This window comes from Agelaius tricolor, unplaced genomic scaffold (assembly GCF_023055355.1).
Source record: "Agelaius tricolor isolate 1412-34295 unplaced genomic scaffold, bAgeTri1.0.p SCAF_25, whole genome shotgun sequence".
Classification (NCBI taxonomy): domain Eukaryota; kingdom Metazoa; phylum Chordata; class Aves; order Passeriformes; family Icteridae; genus Agelaius; species Agelaius tricolor.
This window is the reverse complement of record NW_027269285.1, coordinates 4,922,350-4,937,241: the sequence shown is the minus strand read 5'-3', so window position 1 is coordinate 4,937,241 and position 14,892 is coordinate 4,922,350. Positions and strand designations below refer to the sequence as shown.

The following is a 14,892-nucleotide window of genomic DNA, read 5'->3' as shown; positions in this document are numbered from 1 at the left end:
CCGATATCTTCTCCCGGTAGCCACCCCATTTCTTCTCCCGGTAACCCCCGATATCTACTCCCCGCTATCCCCCAAGTACCTCTCACACCCAGGTATCCCCTGATATTTTTCTCCTCTGGTATTCGCCGGGAAACCCCCGGTATTCCTGTAGTACGCCTCGATATCCCCCGGGACCCCCTCCCGGTCTGCAGGTACCCCCAGTACCCTCTCACACAAAACCACACACACACGGACCTTCACACACACAGACACACACACACACACACAGGGACCCTCACACACACAGACACACACACACACACGGACCCTCACACACACACACACACAGACACACACACACGGACCCTCACACACACAGACACAGACCCTCACACACACGGACCCTCACAGACACAGACCCTCACACACACACACCCACACAGACTCTCACAGACCCACACACACGCACACACACACAGACACAGACCCTCACAGAGGCACACACACACCCCCGAGCGGTGGTCGGGTCGCCGCCTTCCAGGGCAAAGCCAAAAGCGACAACCCCGGGCTCAGCGGCGGGAGGTGATGCGGCTCCCCCGCCCGGCGCGGCGCGGGGACAGCGGGACCGCCCCGCGGGCTTTGCTGCCGCTCTCCGCCGGTCTCCGCCGGCCCCGGGCGGCAGCCGCGGGAGCCGCACCCGGAGCGGCTGCTGTGAGGGTGGACAGCCCCGCCGGGCGCGGGGAGCCGTGTCCGGAACGGCACCCGCGGCATTGCTGTGGGTACGGGCACCGGATCGGTCCTGCGAAGTCTGCCTGTGCTGCTCAAGGAGACCTGAGAAGCTGCTCCACCCCATTAAAAGGGTATTTTGGGACCAGGCATCCAATGCAACCCGGGGCTGACCACCCTCACGGCACAGCTGGGCAGGGACAATGAGCCCTTGAGACACCCCAGCCCAGGACACAGCTCATTCAAGGAGTCACAGAAAGGTTTGGGTTGGAAGGAACCTAAAATATTGTCTCAATCCACCCCCTGGCATGGGCAGGGACACCTTCCACCAGATCAGGTTGGTCCAAGCCCCATCCAACCTGGTCTTGGGCAGTTCCAGGGGTGGGGCAGCCACAGCTTCTATGGGCAGCCTGTGCCAGGGCCTCACAGCCAAGAATGTCTTCCCAATACCCCATCTAAGCCTGCCCTCTGTCAGCCATTCCCCCTTGTCCTGTCACTCCATCCCTTGTCCAAAGTCCCTCTCCAGCTCTCTTGGATCCCCTTTAGGCACTGGAAGTGCTATAAAGTTTCCCTGTACTCTTCTCCAGGCTGAACACCCCCAGCTCCCTCAGCCTGTCTATAGCAGAGCTGCTCCAGCCTCTGATCATCATTGTGGCTTCCTCTAGCCTTGCTCCAACACATCCTGTCCTTTTTATGTTGGAATCCTCACACTGGGCACAATACTCCAGGTGGCATCTTAGGTGAGCAGAGTAAAGGGGGAAAATCCCCTCACTAAACCTGTTGATCACACTGCTGGGGATACAGCCCAGTTTCATGAAATAAAGTAAAATCATTACAAGCCAGCTTCACATCTGACTTCACCACAACTCTGCCTTCTTTTTTTCTGTTAAATTATTTTTCAGAGCATTCCTCTGAGGTATTTCTAGACCTTCCATAAATCCTTCCCTCAACAGGGAGGTCCTGGCTCAGAGGACGTGGCCATAAATCCCTAGAATCTTTACAGGGGATATTTTCTCATCCAAAGGAGATGAAAACAGCATTTGTGGAAGGTAAACACCCCAGAGGAAGCAGAGGGCCCCAGACAGACGGACGTGTCCCCACCACTCCATCCCTGTGGTGGGTGGGAATAGGAAACTCCTTGGCTGTGGGAGAGGGATCAAACGTTTCAACAGCTGGAAAGTGGATTTAAGCCAATGCAAACAAACAAACAAAAAGCCCAAAGAAAACAAGACAGCCTGGATTGGTGCCAGGTGCTTAACAGAGGTAGAAGAAGGCTGAGGCAGCACGAGACCCAAGAGACCTCAGCACCCAGACCTGGCTGCTGTGTCCAAGAAACACAAACTGTGACGGGGAGGAGCATGAGGAGGGTTCCAAGGCTGTTTGGGGTCACGGGAACCCTCTGCCTCAGCAAGAGCAGGGAGGGCTCAGTTTTCCTATCCTAGAAGGAGAAAAGCTATCAGGTGATCCGTGGCCAGCTATAAATACCCCAGGGATTGAGTAAACAGCATGGGGAGAAAAAAAATAAAGTGAAGCCGAAGGACAGCACTGACACAGAGACATGTTTTTAGAAACTGGCCAGGAATGAGTTTATCTGGGAGGGAGGTGACAGCTCCTGCTCTGGCACAGCCACTGGGCTAAAGGATGTGGTGCACCTCACAGGCTGGGGCAGTTTGGGAAAGGAGATGACAGGGCTGTCAGGATGACAAGGACAGACCACCATGGGACAGACCCCAGGAACAGCTCCAGCCTCCGCTCCTGCCCCAGCAGAGCACACAGACACCTCTCTGCTTACAGACAGCACCTGCACATGGATGCCTTCCCACTGCCTGCCTTCCAAACACTGCAGCAGCTTTGCAAAGTCAGAAATGCAGCACGGGAAGAGATTCCCCTGCCAGCTCTGCCTTGCAGACCTCCCACACCCGGAGCTAACCCCTGGATGGAAGCACCCCCAGCAAGCAGACACCAGCGCAGCCACGCTGCAGGAGCGTGCATGGGCAGCCACACGCTGGAAACCTGCAGCTCATTTCCCTTTCACTGCCCAGACACGGCCAAGATGCTTCATCTTCAAGCAGGGCAAACATGCTGGCTCCGTGGACAAGGAAGGTTCTCCCAGCAGCAGCATTTTCTCAAACCAGGCGCTGCTTTGAGGCTGTCAGGTTGTTGTCAGCTATTTACATGCTGCACCCAGAGTGAACTGGCTCACGTGACGTTCACTTCTGGCACAGCACTGCTCAGCTCACAGGCTCAAAATATCCATCCCATTAGGGAAAAAAAAATGGCTGCTTATAAATCAAATGTGGGACTGTCCCTGCTGCTGTCATAAAATGGTGTCAAAACAAAAGCAAGCCCGTGCAGAACAGGCTGCTGCTCCAGTCCTGCCAGGATGAGCAGTTTTATTTGGATGCCAGAATATTTGGTGTTATAATCACAGCAGCAGATGATCCCACTGCAGGAAAGGGTGCTTTGTGCTGGTTGCAAAACTGGAGGCTTCAGCCACGTCAGACTGTGGGGATTTGGTGTTTTGTGCTGTGGAGAAGCACCCGTGGGAAGCAAAAGGGAAAAAGCAAAACCCACTGTGTTTTCTGAAACACCCCAAACCCTGAAGCCCAGCTGAGCAGTGCCAGACCAGAAGGATTCATGTGGAGCTCTGCACATGTGTGAGGTGCAGGCTGCAGCAGAGGGGCTCTGGACACTCACAGCCCACTCACATTCCTCCTGCACTCCAGTCTTGGGCTCTGTGCAGGGCTCAGCTCAGTGAGTGAGCATTCAGAATTCAACAGAGACAGAAAATCTAAAAAAATTTTCCCAAACGGAAAGCCTAAGGCTGCTGACAGTTTCCACACTCTGGAGAATATTCCTGGTTATATCTTTGACTCAAAGGGCGGCTGGGAAACCCATCTCCTGAAGGGCATTTAATTTTCATTCTAAGGCTTTCACACCAACTGAAATAACAGAGAAAAAATACACAAAAACCTTTTACTACTTAGATACATCTAAAACCAGATCACTCTGCAAATCCTCTTTGGCATCTCAGCTGCCTTCACAGCAGGAATGAGGCGTGGGAGGTGGCAGGAGCTTAGGGCACCCGTGGAAATCCCATTTTCCAGGCAACTTCCATTCTTATCAGCACAGCACCAGGTGCACAGGTTGATGGTCACTGCCCAGCTGCCACGTTTGCACAACTGCAGCTTGGAACTGTGTGGAGTTTAAAAGGCTGTCATTACCCCCGTGTCCTGCCACGAGCTTTTCCACATGGAAGCAAAGGCAGACAGGGCCTGCCACAGAAGCCAGAGCCGCACAGATAAACCCCTGCAGACCCAGATACCCTTTGAGATAAGCAGCTGAAATTAATTTTCTCTGAAGCTGCTTGTGACAGCCCATCATCTCTCCTCAGCCCAGCTCCACAAAACCTCCCGTTCAGTAAGAAACACCTTTCCAGCAAGAGGCTCCGAGCTGCATCAGGGGAATTGGGGCAGGGAAAGGTGAAAACCGATGGGGTGAGACTGGATTTTGTGCATGCATTTCCCAGCACTCAGCAGCCCTGCATTGGGTATGTCCCCAGCGGTGACAGGGGCTTGAGGATGCCACCACAGCATCCAGAGCATGGCTGTCCCCCGGGGCTGTGCAGACACAAGTGGGGCTGGTGGGGCAGCGAGGAGCAGAAAACAGCCCTCAAGCACCACAACCCCACCGGCTGCCCCCGCTGTGGCTCCAGAGCAGAGAGGGTCACCAGGAAGGCTCGATGCTTCTCCAGTTCGCAGCTCGGAGCGGGCTCGGCTCCCCAGGCCGGGGCTGGAGGAGCCCGGTGCTCCCGCGGCTCCAGCCCGGGCGGTGCGGGCTCAGGTGCCCGGAGCGCTGCCCGGCAGCTCCTTGCCGGGGCCGGAGGGCGAATCAGCACCGCTGCTGGCCACGTTCTCGTATTTCGGCTCTTCCTCCGCGGCATCCTGTCCCTTCCTTTCCAGGCTGCCAACTAACTCCGGGCTTTTTCCCTTCTCTGCGGCACCTGCGGTTTCGCTGGCCCCGTCCTGGGCACCGGTGCTTTTTGACGAGAGAGATGCGAGGAGGAGGGACAGTCTCTTGGCAGCGGGATGCTGCTGCTTGCCCGGGGCTGGCTCGGCAGGAGCCCCCGGCACACTCTCCCTCTGCTTGCAGCTGTTCTCCGAGTCCCTGCGCTGCGCCAGAGCCCGGCGAGGAGGTTTCTGGATGGCCTCCATGCTCCTCCTCACCTTGGGCTCCTCCTTCGCAGCCCACTTGCCCTTCTGCAAGCTGCCCAGACGCTTCAGCACAGCCTGGACCGGTCCCTCACCAGTCCCCTCCGCCTTGGGGTCCTGCCCGGCTGTTCCCACCATCATGTAGATGGTGGTGACATTGGGCTCCTTCCCCTTGGCCTCCCAGCTGCCGCATCTCGCAGCTGCTTCCAGCGCCTCCACTCTCTGGGCCACATGCCTGGTGCTGGACACCACCCTGCGGCGTCCCCCCGGCGTGGCCCGAGGCGATGGCCGGTGGCTTTCGTCCCCCTTGCTGAGGGGCTCGGCGTTCTCGTAGCAATCGCTGGCCGGGCTCTCGCCGGGCGGCTCGGCCGCCGCATCCCCCGGCGGTGGGGTCAGCCTGGATGGGCCCCACGGAGCCTTGGGCTTCCGGCTGGGGCTGGGCGTCTCGGCAGCCCCGAATTTTGTCCCCTCGGCGAAGGACACAGAGGGTCGCTTGGCCTTGGCGATGCTGGAGGTGCGGGGGATGGCGAAGGGCTGCGAGACATCCTCGGAGTCGAAGGCGGACGGGTCCGGGAGCGCCTCGCCAGCGGGGGATGCTCCGTCCTGCAGCTCAGCCCCGCCCAGCAACGGGATGCCTGTGGGACAAGGTGACACGTGTTACAGCTGCCACCCTGCCCGGGGACATAATTGGGGACACTGGGACAGGAGGTGATGCAATAGGATTGTCCCTGGGATCGTTTCCCAAGGAGGAGGTTGTGAAATGGGGTTGCCCCACTGGGCACGTCCCATCGCACGCAGCCAAACACAGCCCTGCAGACAGGAAAACAAGGACAAGGAAATAAACAATGTCTGTGCCAAGCACAGCTCCCCGGGACGGCCAGGATTGACCCCAGAGGTGATCAGGGAGGAGGAGGAGGAGGAGGAGCCATGGGCGTCACCTTCTCTGGGAGGGACGGAGTACTCGGGTCCCTCGTTGTCGGTGTCGAAGGAGGAGAAGGAGCTGTCTGAAACCCACGCAGACGATGGGGGCTCGATGAAGCTGGGGTTGTAGGGGATTTCCATGTCGTGGTGGGAAACTGGGGAAGAGGAGACACCCAGCTGAACTTGAGCACCCCAGGGTGCTCGGGGGAGAGGGGTTTCAGGCTTCTCCCCAGACAGAGAGTGCAGCACTTCTGGGAGTGCTGTGGGCAGCTCTGCTTTGCTCACCTGTGACTTTGGGAAGTTTTGAGGTGCCCAGGTTAAAGCAGGGCATGAGAGCACTGAGGTTGGCCAGCACCCCCTGCACGTGGTGCTTCATCCTGGCCAGCACATCATCATCTGGCACAGCCGCCCTGCAGAGCAGAGATGGACATCAAGGGACACAGGAGATGGGGGTTTGTGTCAAAGGCTGAAAAATGTGAAAAAAATACCTGTCTCTGGCATCTGCTGAGCCAGCACCACAGCAGCAGCAGGCGACACAGAGCAGCACCAGCAGGAGAGGGACAAGGATGGCAGCTGCAAGGGCTCCGTGGTCCTTCAAACCTGTGTGAGGAGATGGGCTGAGTGTGGCATGTCCTGTGGCTGTGACACCTACAGAACAGCCCTGCATGGAGACAGCAGGAGCTGACAACTCCCAGTGGGGCCAGGAGGCACCAGGGTGCATCCCAGCACCGTCCCCAGTGAGGATGTGACCATCCCTTGCCCAGAAATGTGAGGTTAATCTTACTCAGCACACAGTCACCCTGCACAGGGTCACAGGTCCCCCGGGAGCACTGGCAGGGTGAGGAACAATTCACTCCAAAATAGCCCTCGGGACAGGTGTCATTGCAGCTGGAAGAGAGAGGAAAGGAGGGAAATGCCCCCAGAGAGAGCAAGGCTCCAGCCCAGCCCCACTCCCAGCGTTATCCAGAATTTTCCTGGTGTTACCTGTCTCCCCAGTAGCCTGCCTGGCAGATGCAAACTCCTGTCACAGGGTCACAGCTCCCTGAAACACACTCAGGGCAGAGGAACTGGCACCCATCACCAAAGGTGCCCACGGGGCAGGAGCTGTTGCAGCTGCCAAAACAGAGCAAAGCATCAGCGACTGCACCCCAGAGCAGGGACACCCCCAGGGACCAGGGGCCTCACCCTGGGCATACCTGGGTCCTGTCCAGCCAGGGTCACAGCGCAGGCAGGACCCAGTCTGGGGGTCACAGGGCTCCCCGTGCTGGCAGCGGGGACATGGCTGGAGGCAGCCATCCCCATGGAATCCAGGAGCACAGGGATCCTTGCAGAGGGTCCCGGTCCAGCCGGGCTGGCAGGCCAGGCAGAAACCATTCACGGGTGAGCAGGGCTGGCTGTGCTTGCAGCTCCCACAGCTGTGTGGGCAGAGAGGAACTGAGGTCACAACGCCCACCCTGCACCCCTAAAAAGCAGCTTTCACCCCACAAAAAGCAACTTTCACCCCACAAAAAGCAGCTTTCACCCCACAAAATCATTGAGCATCATTTTGGACCGAGGGGAAATACACAGTGGTGCCTAATGCTCTGTGGTAGCAAGAGGAGAGGAGGGCAGCAGAATCACAGAATGTTCTGAGTTGGGAGGTGCTGCTTTATCACCATGGGGAGTGAGATTAAGGACGACCAGATTTTAGGGTGACGCTTTCTGCTGACATTAGCGAGGTGTTTCTTTTGGGCCAACGCTGATGCTGCATCCACCCTGGCATGCTCAAACCCAGGACGAGTCTCCCTACCCAGCCAAAGGGACAGACACAGGCACGGTGCCTTCCCCAAGATCTCTCTGCAGCCCGCTGGATCCCGCGGCTCCCCCATCTCACCTGTGCACGCACTGAGATCCGTATTTCCCTGCCGGGCAGGGCTCCCGGCAGCTCCTGCCCTGGTAGCCGGGCTCGCAGGTGCAGTGGCCGCTGGCGGGACTGCAGGAGCCGTGCCCGCAGTCGCAGCGCCGCTGGCACGCCGGTCCCCAGTAGCCAGCCAGGCACTCGCACTTGCCCGTCTCCTGCGCGCAGGGCGACACGTTGCAGGAGCACTTGAAGCTGCACCTCCTGCCCCACCAGCCCGGCTGGCAGCGGCACAGCCCGCTCAGGGGGTCGCACTGCGAGGTGGAGGGGTTGCACTGGCACTGCTTCCTGCAGTTGGGTGCCCACCAGCCCGGTTCGCAGTGGCAGGCGCCGCTCAGGGGGTCGCAGCGGCCGTGGGGGCCGCACTGGCAGGGGAACTGGCAGAGCCCTCCCCAGTGGCTGGGGTCGCAGGTGCAGTGGCCGCTGGCGGGGTCGCAGCGCCCGTTGGGGTGGCACGGGCAGCTCCGCTTGCAGTCGTGGCCCCAGTACTGCTCGGGGCAGCCTGCCAGGGGAAAGGACACGGGCAGGATGGGGAGAAAGAAGCCCGGCAGCCCCCCCGAGCATCCAGCTGGGTTTAAAGGGGGATGGCAGGGGCTGAGCGCGGGGAGGGCACTCACGGGAGCTGCAGTCTGCTCCGAAGAAGCCGGGTGGGCAGCGGCACAGCCCAGGTTTCACGCACACCTCGCCCTCTCTGCAGGCGTCCTCCCCCTCGCACACAGCTGTTGTGGCAGAAAAGGCACTCAGCTCTCTCCGACCGGGGCTCACACCCCACTGCCACCCATCCAGCTCCTGCAGGGACAGCGTTCCCAGGGAAAGCACCATCCCACGTCCCGCTCCATCCCTCCGGCTCAGCAGCTGGGGCTCCCCTCGGGGCGGAACCCCACTGGCCCTGCTCAAAGAAAGCTGCAGGCCTTCCCCAACACTCAGGGGATCTGCCCGGATGAGACCACGCTTTGGGATCCATCCCCATCCATCACTCACCGACCGTGCACGCCCTCCCCTCCTGCCTCCAGCCGGGACAGCACTCCGGGCCGGCCGGGAACCTGCGGGAGAGACCGGGGGGTGTCAGCCAGGGCGAGGGGACAGGGCGGCTCCATGGCCCCGGCCAAGGCGAAGCGATCCTTGCCCCAGTGCTGAGAAGGCGGCGTGGCCCCCAGGGCAACGCTCCGGAAGGAAACCAGAAAAATAGAAGGAAATTTAGGAGGCTGCAGCCCGAGTGGGCGGCTGGGCTGGGCTGGGCTGCCCGAAGCGCTGGGAATGTCCCCACGGAGCCGTGCCGGGTGTCCCATGCCCTGGGAGAGGCTCAAAGCTTCACCAGCAGTGCAGAAATGAGGCACCCAAGTGAAGGTCATGAAAGGCATCACCATTGCTGGGAGACAACGGGAGTGGCAACAAATTCGGGGGGCATCAGTCCCAAAGCTCTTTGGGGCTTGCCACTGTGATATTTCCCCATGATGAGCTTTGCCATGGGTCCCATATTGCCCCGTTTCCCTGCACTCCGAGGGTGAATGAGAAATAAACCCTGGAGAAGGGATCTGATGCCCCAAATGCCCAGACACGCCCCAGCCACACTCCCCAGCACCTCCCCAGCCTGCACCCACCCCGTGCCAGGCTGCACATCTCTGTCCATGGAGGAGGGATGGACAGCAACCCTCTGGGGCTGCTGAGAGTCCCCAGGAGATGGCACAGCTGGGGACCCCCGTGGCACTCACCTGCAGACGTTCCTGCCCTCAGGGTCGAGCTCCTGGGCAGAGCTCTGCACCCACAGCCACAGCTGCAGGCAGAGGATGGGCCGGGCGCTCTCCATCCCAGCAGGGCACCAGGGCCCCCGTCCTGGTGGCTCCCCAGCCCCACGCTGGTGTCCCTCTGTCCCGTCTGTCCCGTCCCACCCGCGGGGCGGCCTCTTCCTCCCTCCAGCCTTGGGTTTCTTCCTGAGGAAACGCGGGAGGAGGCGCCCGATCCAGGCGTCAGGGGTGCGGCGGGGAGGGGGAGCAGGGAATGCTGCTGCCCGGGCTATTTCTGGCCCTGGCTGCCACCCTGCCACAGAAAGGGGCATCCAGGGAGTCAACACAGCCACACAGGGGCTGGTACCTGCCTGAACATCTCACCTGTGTCGCCCCACTCCCCTTGTGCCATTCTCTATCACCCCCAAAATGCTTTAGCCAATGTCCCCACAACCCAAACAAACATCAGTGCCACCCCCTGCCTCAAGCCCCATGAGCCACCCCATGCCACTGCCAGCCCCTGGCGGGGGCTCAGAGGAAGGGTCCCCATGTCCCCCATGGCAACACAGCCTGACCTATGCTGGCCTTTGAAGGGCTGCTGGCCACTGTCCCACCTCGGCAGTCCCCAGGAGCTTTGTGTCAGCAGATGCACAGGAAACACCTTTTTCCTACCCAAGGCCAGCTCAGCTGGGGGGGCTCCGGGCTGGAAGCAGAGTGCTCCCCTTGGCCATACAGGAATTAACTCCTCCATGCCCAGCACTGTGGGATCACCCCTCTGGAGCCCCCTCCCCATCACAGCTGACCCACCAGAAGGGGGCACAGCCATTTAGGAGAAGGGTAAGGGAAATCTGGGAGCCTCACCCAGCCCTCCCCTAGCAGAGAGCAGAGGCTGCAGGCAGAACCTCAGAGGAAAAACAAGACTGATTTATTTCCAAATTAAAGGTAGAAAGTACCTGATCTGAGGGGACTGATGCCCCCATGAACACAAGGATTGTTCCAGTCTGCCAGGTCCCAGAGGTGCCAGGAAGAGGTGCCAGTACAAAACTGATTCACCCCACGCCTGAGAAGTGCAGGAGCGGCCCTGGTGGTGCTGATCCTGGTGGCTCCCAGCCACAGGAGCACCTGGACACCCAGTGCAGTGTGCTCACCCCCTCCCAGCCCTGTGGGGACCCCAGGACACCCCAACTGGACCTTCACATTGCAGGGATTGGGGAGCTACTAAAGAAAGGGGTGAGGTAAAACAAACCCACAGAGCAGGATGGGGCAATTGTGGGCTGTGAGCAGAGGGGTTTGCAGAGAGCCACCAGGGGATGGGAAGATCCCTTCTGGGGTGTGGAGAAGAAAGAGGGTGCAGACCCCCACCATGCTGAGCTGCAAGCAGGGAGCAGTGGGGAGGGGGCCCAGCTGTGAGGGCCCCTCTGTAGCTAAGCTGTGGGCACAGTGAAAGGGTGGCTGGTGGGCAGAGGTGCCCAGAGGTGCTGAGCTGTCCAGGTCAGGCTGGCAGCCCACATCCAAGTGTCCCAGTGGGTTTGCAGGAACCTGCCCACGCTGTGGCTTTGCCACGAGGGAAGTGCCAGGGCTGCTGTGCTGCTCTAGAATCCACTGGAAGAAGAGAATCCAGGAAGTTCTGCTGCGAGGACAGATCCTGCTCCCGGTCCCGTGTGGTCAGAGTGCTGCTGTGGCTCTGTCAGGGCAGCTGGACCCTGCCTTGCTCTCTCCCTCTGGCTCCAGCTGTGTGTCCAGTGAGTCAATGATTTCCCAGGTTCCAGAGCAGCTGGATGTGGGGGGGTCTTTGCTGCTGCCCTGATACCACAGCCCAAAACTGCAGAGAGAGCAGAGAAGGGCTATGGGGGAGAAGAACCTCCCCAGGGAGGAGGTGGCAGCAGGACACAGCCTGGCTGTGGGCCCTGGGAGCGTGTGGCACCCAGGACAAGGCAGATCCCTCTACAACAGCACCCCCTGCTTTGGCAGCATCCCTGCCAGCCCTGCTGACTCTGCTCCCATCACATCCGAGCTCCACAGCTGTCAGGTCCCAGCCAAACCCCAAACCTCTCCACTGGCAGAGCCTCCCCTCCCTACCAGCACAGGAGCAAACTTACAAGCTCCTAATTTTGGATTCTGGAGGCTGAGCATCCACACAGTCTGTGCCATGACCTGGGAGCCAGGAGCCCTCCTCTTCATCACTGCACAAAGAAATGGGGGTAAACCTGCACTGAGCCACAGCAGCAAGTGCTGGAGCCACTCTGGAGTTTGTCCAGTGCTCCCAGTGCCACCACCTCACCTCCCTTTTGTCACATGCATGCAGGGACAAGTGGCATTTGGCCAGGCCATGCCTGACTGGTGACAGGGACACCCGAGCTGCAGCACAAAGCCCAGCCCCTGTGGCACAGCTATGCCAGAGCAACACATCAACTGCAGACATCAAACCTTTGATCTCTGGAGGGAGGAGGCAGCTCTGGGCTTGGGGAGGATCCAATGCAGGGCATCAAGCACATGGAAATGCTGGAGCAGGGCAGCCAGCCCCCACCCTGCACGGGAGGATCCCAGCACCCAGCCAGACTCACCTGCTCGCCGACTCCTCTGTCGTTCCCAGCATTTTGGCTCTGATTTTTTTCCTCTGTTTTTTGATATTTGACTTCATTGCATCCAGGAAGAAGCTGGGAATTCTCTCCTCGTTCAGCAGCTCCCTGGTAAAAAGCAGCCGGCTGGTAAACCAAGAGCCTGGGGAAGATCCTGCCCTGACTGTGGTGGGAGCAGCCTCTGATGGGCCAGGGGTGGCTGCAGGGACAGGACTCACCTCTGGTAATAGGCCAGCTCCTCCTGCACCAAGAACAGGTTGGTCTTGAGCTCATTCCTCTCTTGCAGGATCTGCTGCAGCTCTTCCTTGGAGAAGCAGCAGTGAGCAGGGCTCCTGCCCCCATCCTGGTGCTGCGGCTCCTCTGAGGGTGACAGGGCTCCCTCCTGGAGGGGATGCAAAGAGAGTCAGCAGGCAGGCAGAGACCTCAAAACCCCCACCCAAAGGCTGGGTGCACATGCAGGCAAAAATGGAAAAGCCTCAAGAATGTCCCCATCTCAGCCAGCAACCACACATGGCAAACCTCCCCTCATCCTCTGTGTCCCATCTACTTTTAACTCCTGTCACCTCATCTTGCCCCACCCATAACACTTCTACAGAGAAGGTGTTGGTGGTATTGCAGACACCACCACACTGTTCAGTTTTCAGCTCTGGGCTTTCCTTGAATAACCACATCCGGGTGTGCCAAAAGCTCCACACAAGGCTGGGAACGTGGGGTAAGTGTTGGTGATGCCCAGCAGCAGCAAGGCCACAGCTCAGACTCACCAGGCCAGGCTCTGGTGTGGGGTCATAGCTCAGACTCACCAGGCCAGGCTCTGGTGTGGGGTCACAGCTCAGACTCACCAGGCCAGGCTCTGGTGTGGGGTCACAGCTCAGACTCACCAGGCCAGGCTCTGGTGTGGGGTCACAGCTCAGACTCACCAGGCCAGGCTCTGGTGTGGGGTCACAGCTCAGACTCACCAGGCCAGGCTCTGGTGTGGGGTCACAGCTCAGACTCACCACGCCAGGCTCGGGCTGCCGGCTCTCCAAGGCTGTCCTGCTCCTCCTGCTCGTTTCCCTCTGGCTCTGCAGCATGGCAGCCTCCAGGTCTGACTTCTGCTCCAGAGCACTCTTGAGCTGGGCCTGCACCACGGCCACCTTGTGCCGCAGCTCCTCGTTCATGGCCATGAAGCGCTGGAGCTGTTCCTGCAGCTGGAGGGCCCAGGGCAGCCAGAGGTGAGGCAGTGTCCCCACCCAGGGACACCAGTGCCACCTGTCCCAGCAGGCTCAGCAGCTGTGACAGCCCCGGGGGGGATGATGTGACATGAAAGCGGCTCCCCGGGCCCTGGCACACCACACCCCTGAGCTCCCCCGCCCTCACCGCCTCCGTGTCCCGGCTCTTGCAGACGATCTCGTGGGCCTGGGCACGGAGCTCATCCCTCTGTCTGTCCACCACCTCCTTCAGCCGCAGCATCACCTCCCGCTCCTTCCGTGCCGTGCTGTCTGAGACCACACACGGACAGGAGTCAGAGTCCCCAGGGGCTCCCCCAAGCCCACAATGCTACGAAGTTCCTCAGTGCTTCTGCAAAGTCTGACTTGTTCCTGGTAATCTCACAGTGGAAAGAAGGGAACTGAGAGTTTTAGACCGTTCCTGGAACATCCTTGTGTTGTCACAGCGGCCCAAACCCTGTGCCTGCCTCCACCACCCTCCTGGGGGCTTTCGAGGTGCTCTGGAGGTTTGGGATCCCTGTGACTTGCAGGACAAGGTAATACCTATGCTCCCTGCCGGGATAGGTCTCCAAGGTGAGGGAAAGGAGAGCAGCATTCCAGGCTCCAGAAAACAGGTTCAGCCCTGCACCCAGCCTGCTGCTCCATAGGGACACCCTGTGGCATGGGGGGACCCCAAACCCACGGGGACACCCACCTTCCTGGGACTGGCTCTCGGCAAGCTGCCCCAGGAGCTGGCGGTTCTGCTCCTCCAGGCAGGCCAGGCGGCCGTGCAGGGCTCGCTCCCGGCGCTCGGCCTCCCACAGCCTCTGCTCCGGCTCCTGGGGGACGGGGACACCGGGTCAGAGCCACCCCCGGCGGCAGCGACAGCCAGGTCAGCCAGCGCTGAGCAGCGGACAGTGACAGCCAGGTCAGAGGCTGCCCAGGGGATGGGGGACAGCCGGGTCAGACCCGTATCAGAGGACAGGGATAGCGAGATCAGAGTTGCTCCAGGGGATGGGGGACAGCAGGGACAGCCATCCCTTGGGAAAACGGGACAGGCACAGCAGGGACAGGCATCCCCTGAGAGAACGGGACAGGCACATCACAGCCGCCCCAGGGGATGCAGGGCAGCGGGGCCAGAGCCATCCCCTGGGAAAAGAGAACAGCGGGGCCCGAGCCGTCCCGACAGGGAACGGGAACAGCGGGGTGGGAGCCGTCCCACAAAACGTGGGACACCGCTGCCAGCCCCATTCCCCGGGAAAAGCCACCAGCCGGCTCGGCGCCGTCCCCAGGGCCACTCCAGCGGGGACACGCGTGGCTCGGTGCCACCGGTGCAGCTCCCAGCTCCCCGCTCACCTCCGCCTCCTGCGGCCCGGCCGGCGCTGCCGCCGGCGCCTCCCCCTCAGCGGCCGGCGGGGCCACCAGCGCCTCGAGCAGCTCCAGCAGCCGCACCACGGGCGGCACCAGCCCGGCCACGGCGTCGGGCCCGAAGCGGGCGGAGAGGCGGCGCAGCTCGGCGCCCAGCGCCCCCGCCATGCGGTAGACGTGCGGCGGGGCCAGCCGGGCCGGCGGCGTTCGCCACAGCGGCTCCGCCATCGCCCCGCGCCCGCGCGGCTCCGCCCGGCCCGGCCCGGCCCGCCCCGTCCGGGGCCGCCCCCGAGGCGGGACCTC

At 60.8% G+C, this 14,892-nt stretch overlaps 2 protein-coding genes across 3 annotated transcripts in view; both read right to left on the bottom strand.

The window, feature by feature from the left end:
• SLC43A2 (solute carrier family 43 member 2) overlaps window positions 1-548 on the bottom strand; it is a 32,366-nt gene extending 31,818 nt beyond the window's left edge. Inside the window, exon 1 of the mRNA XM_071447753.1 lies at window positions 80-548. The gene's annotated coding sequence lies outside the window, so the exon portion shown is untranslated. The remainder of the gene's footprint in view (window positions 1-79) is intronic.
• Window positions 549-3,604: 3,056 nt separating this feature from the next.
• On the bottom strand, window positions 3,605-14,817 carry LOC139599971 (scavenger receptor class F member 1-like). 2 transcript variants are annotated; one of them, XM_071447736.1, is made up of 16 exons: window positions 14,578-14,817; window positions 13,937-14,060; window positions 13,394-13,515; window positions 13,033-13,224; window positions 12,256-12,419; window positions 12,023-12,145; window positions 8,716-8,777; window positions 8,352-8,453; window positions 7,711-8,236; window positions 7,034-7,252; window positions 6,822-6,950; window positions 6,622-6,725; window positions 6,326-6,437; window positions 6,123-6,247; window positions 5,855-5,992; window positions 3,605-5,551 (listed from the first exon to the last, which is right to left on the bottom strand). In XM_071447736.1, exons 1-16 carry the CDS (start codon window positions 14,815-14,817, stop codon window positions 4,545-4,547), a joined length of 3,489 nt encoding a protein of 1,162 aa, XP_071303837.1. In that variant the 3' UTR covers window positions 3,605-4,544. The 2 variants fall into 2 exon arrangements, with proteins under 2 accessions (XP_071303837.1, XP_071303838.1); XM_071447737.1 differs by lacking the exons at window positions 12,023-12,145; window positions 12,256-12,419; window positions 13,033-13,224; ... (1 more) ...; window positions 13,937-14,060; window positions 14,578-14,817 and adding an exon at window positions 9,447-10,286.
• Window positions 14,818-14,892: the final 75 nt, after the last annotated feature.

Coding starts and splice junctions, on each gene's coding strand:
- LOC139599971 (XM_071447736.1), bottom strand. CDS start 14,817: ATGGCGGAGCCGCTGTGGCGAACGCCGCCGGCCCGGCTGGCCCCGCCG. Junction 8,778..12,022: donor ACAGAGGAGTCGGCGAGCAG/GTGAGTCTGGCT, acceptor TCTCTCCCGCAG/GTTCCCGGCCGGCCCGGAGT. Junction 7,253..7,710: donor GGATCTCAGTGCGTGCACAG/GTGAGATGGGGG, acceptor CTGCCCACACAG/CTGTGGGAGCTGCAAGCACA.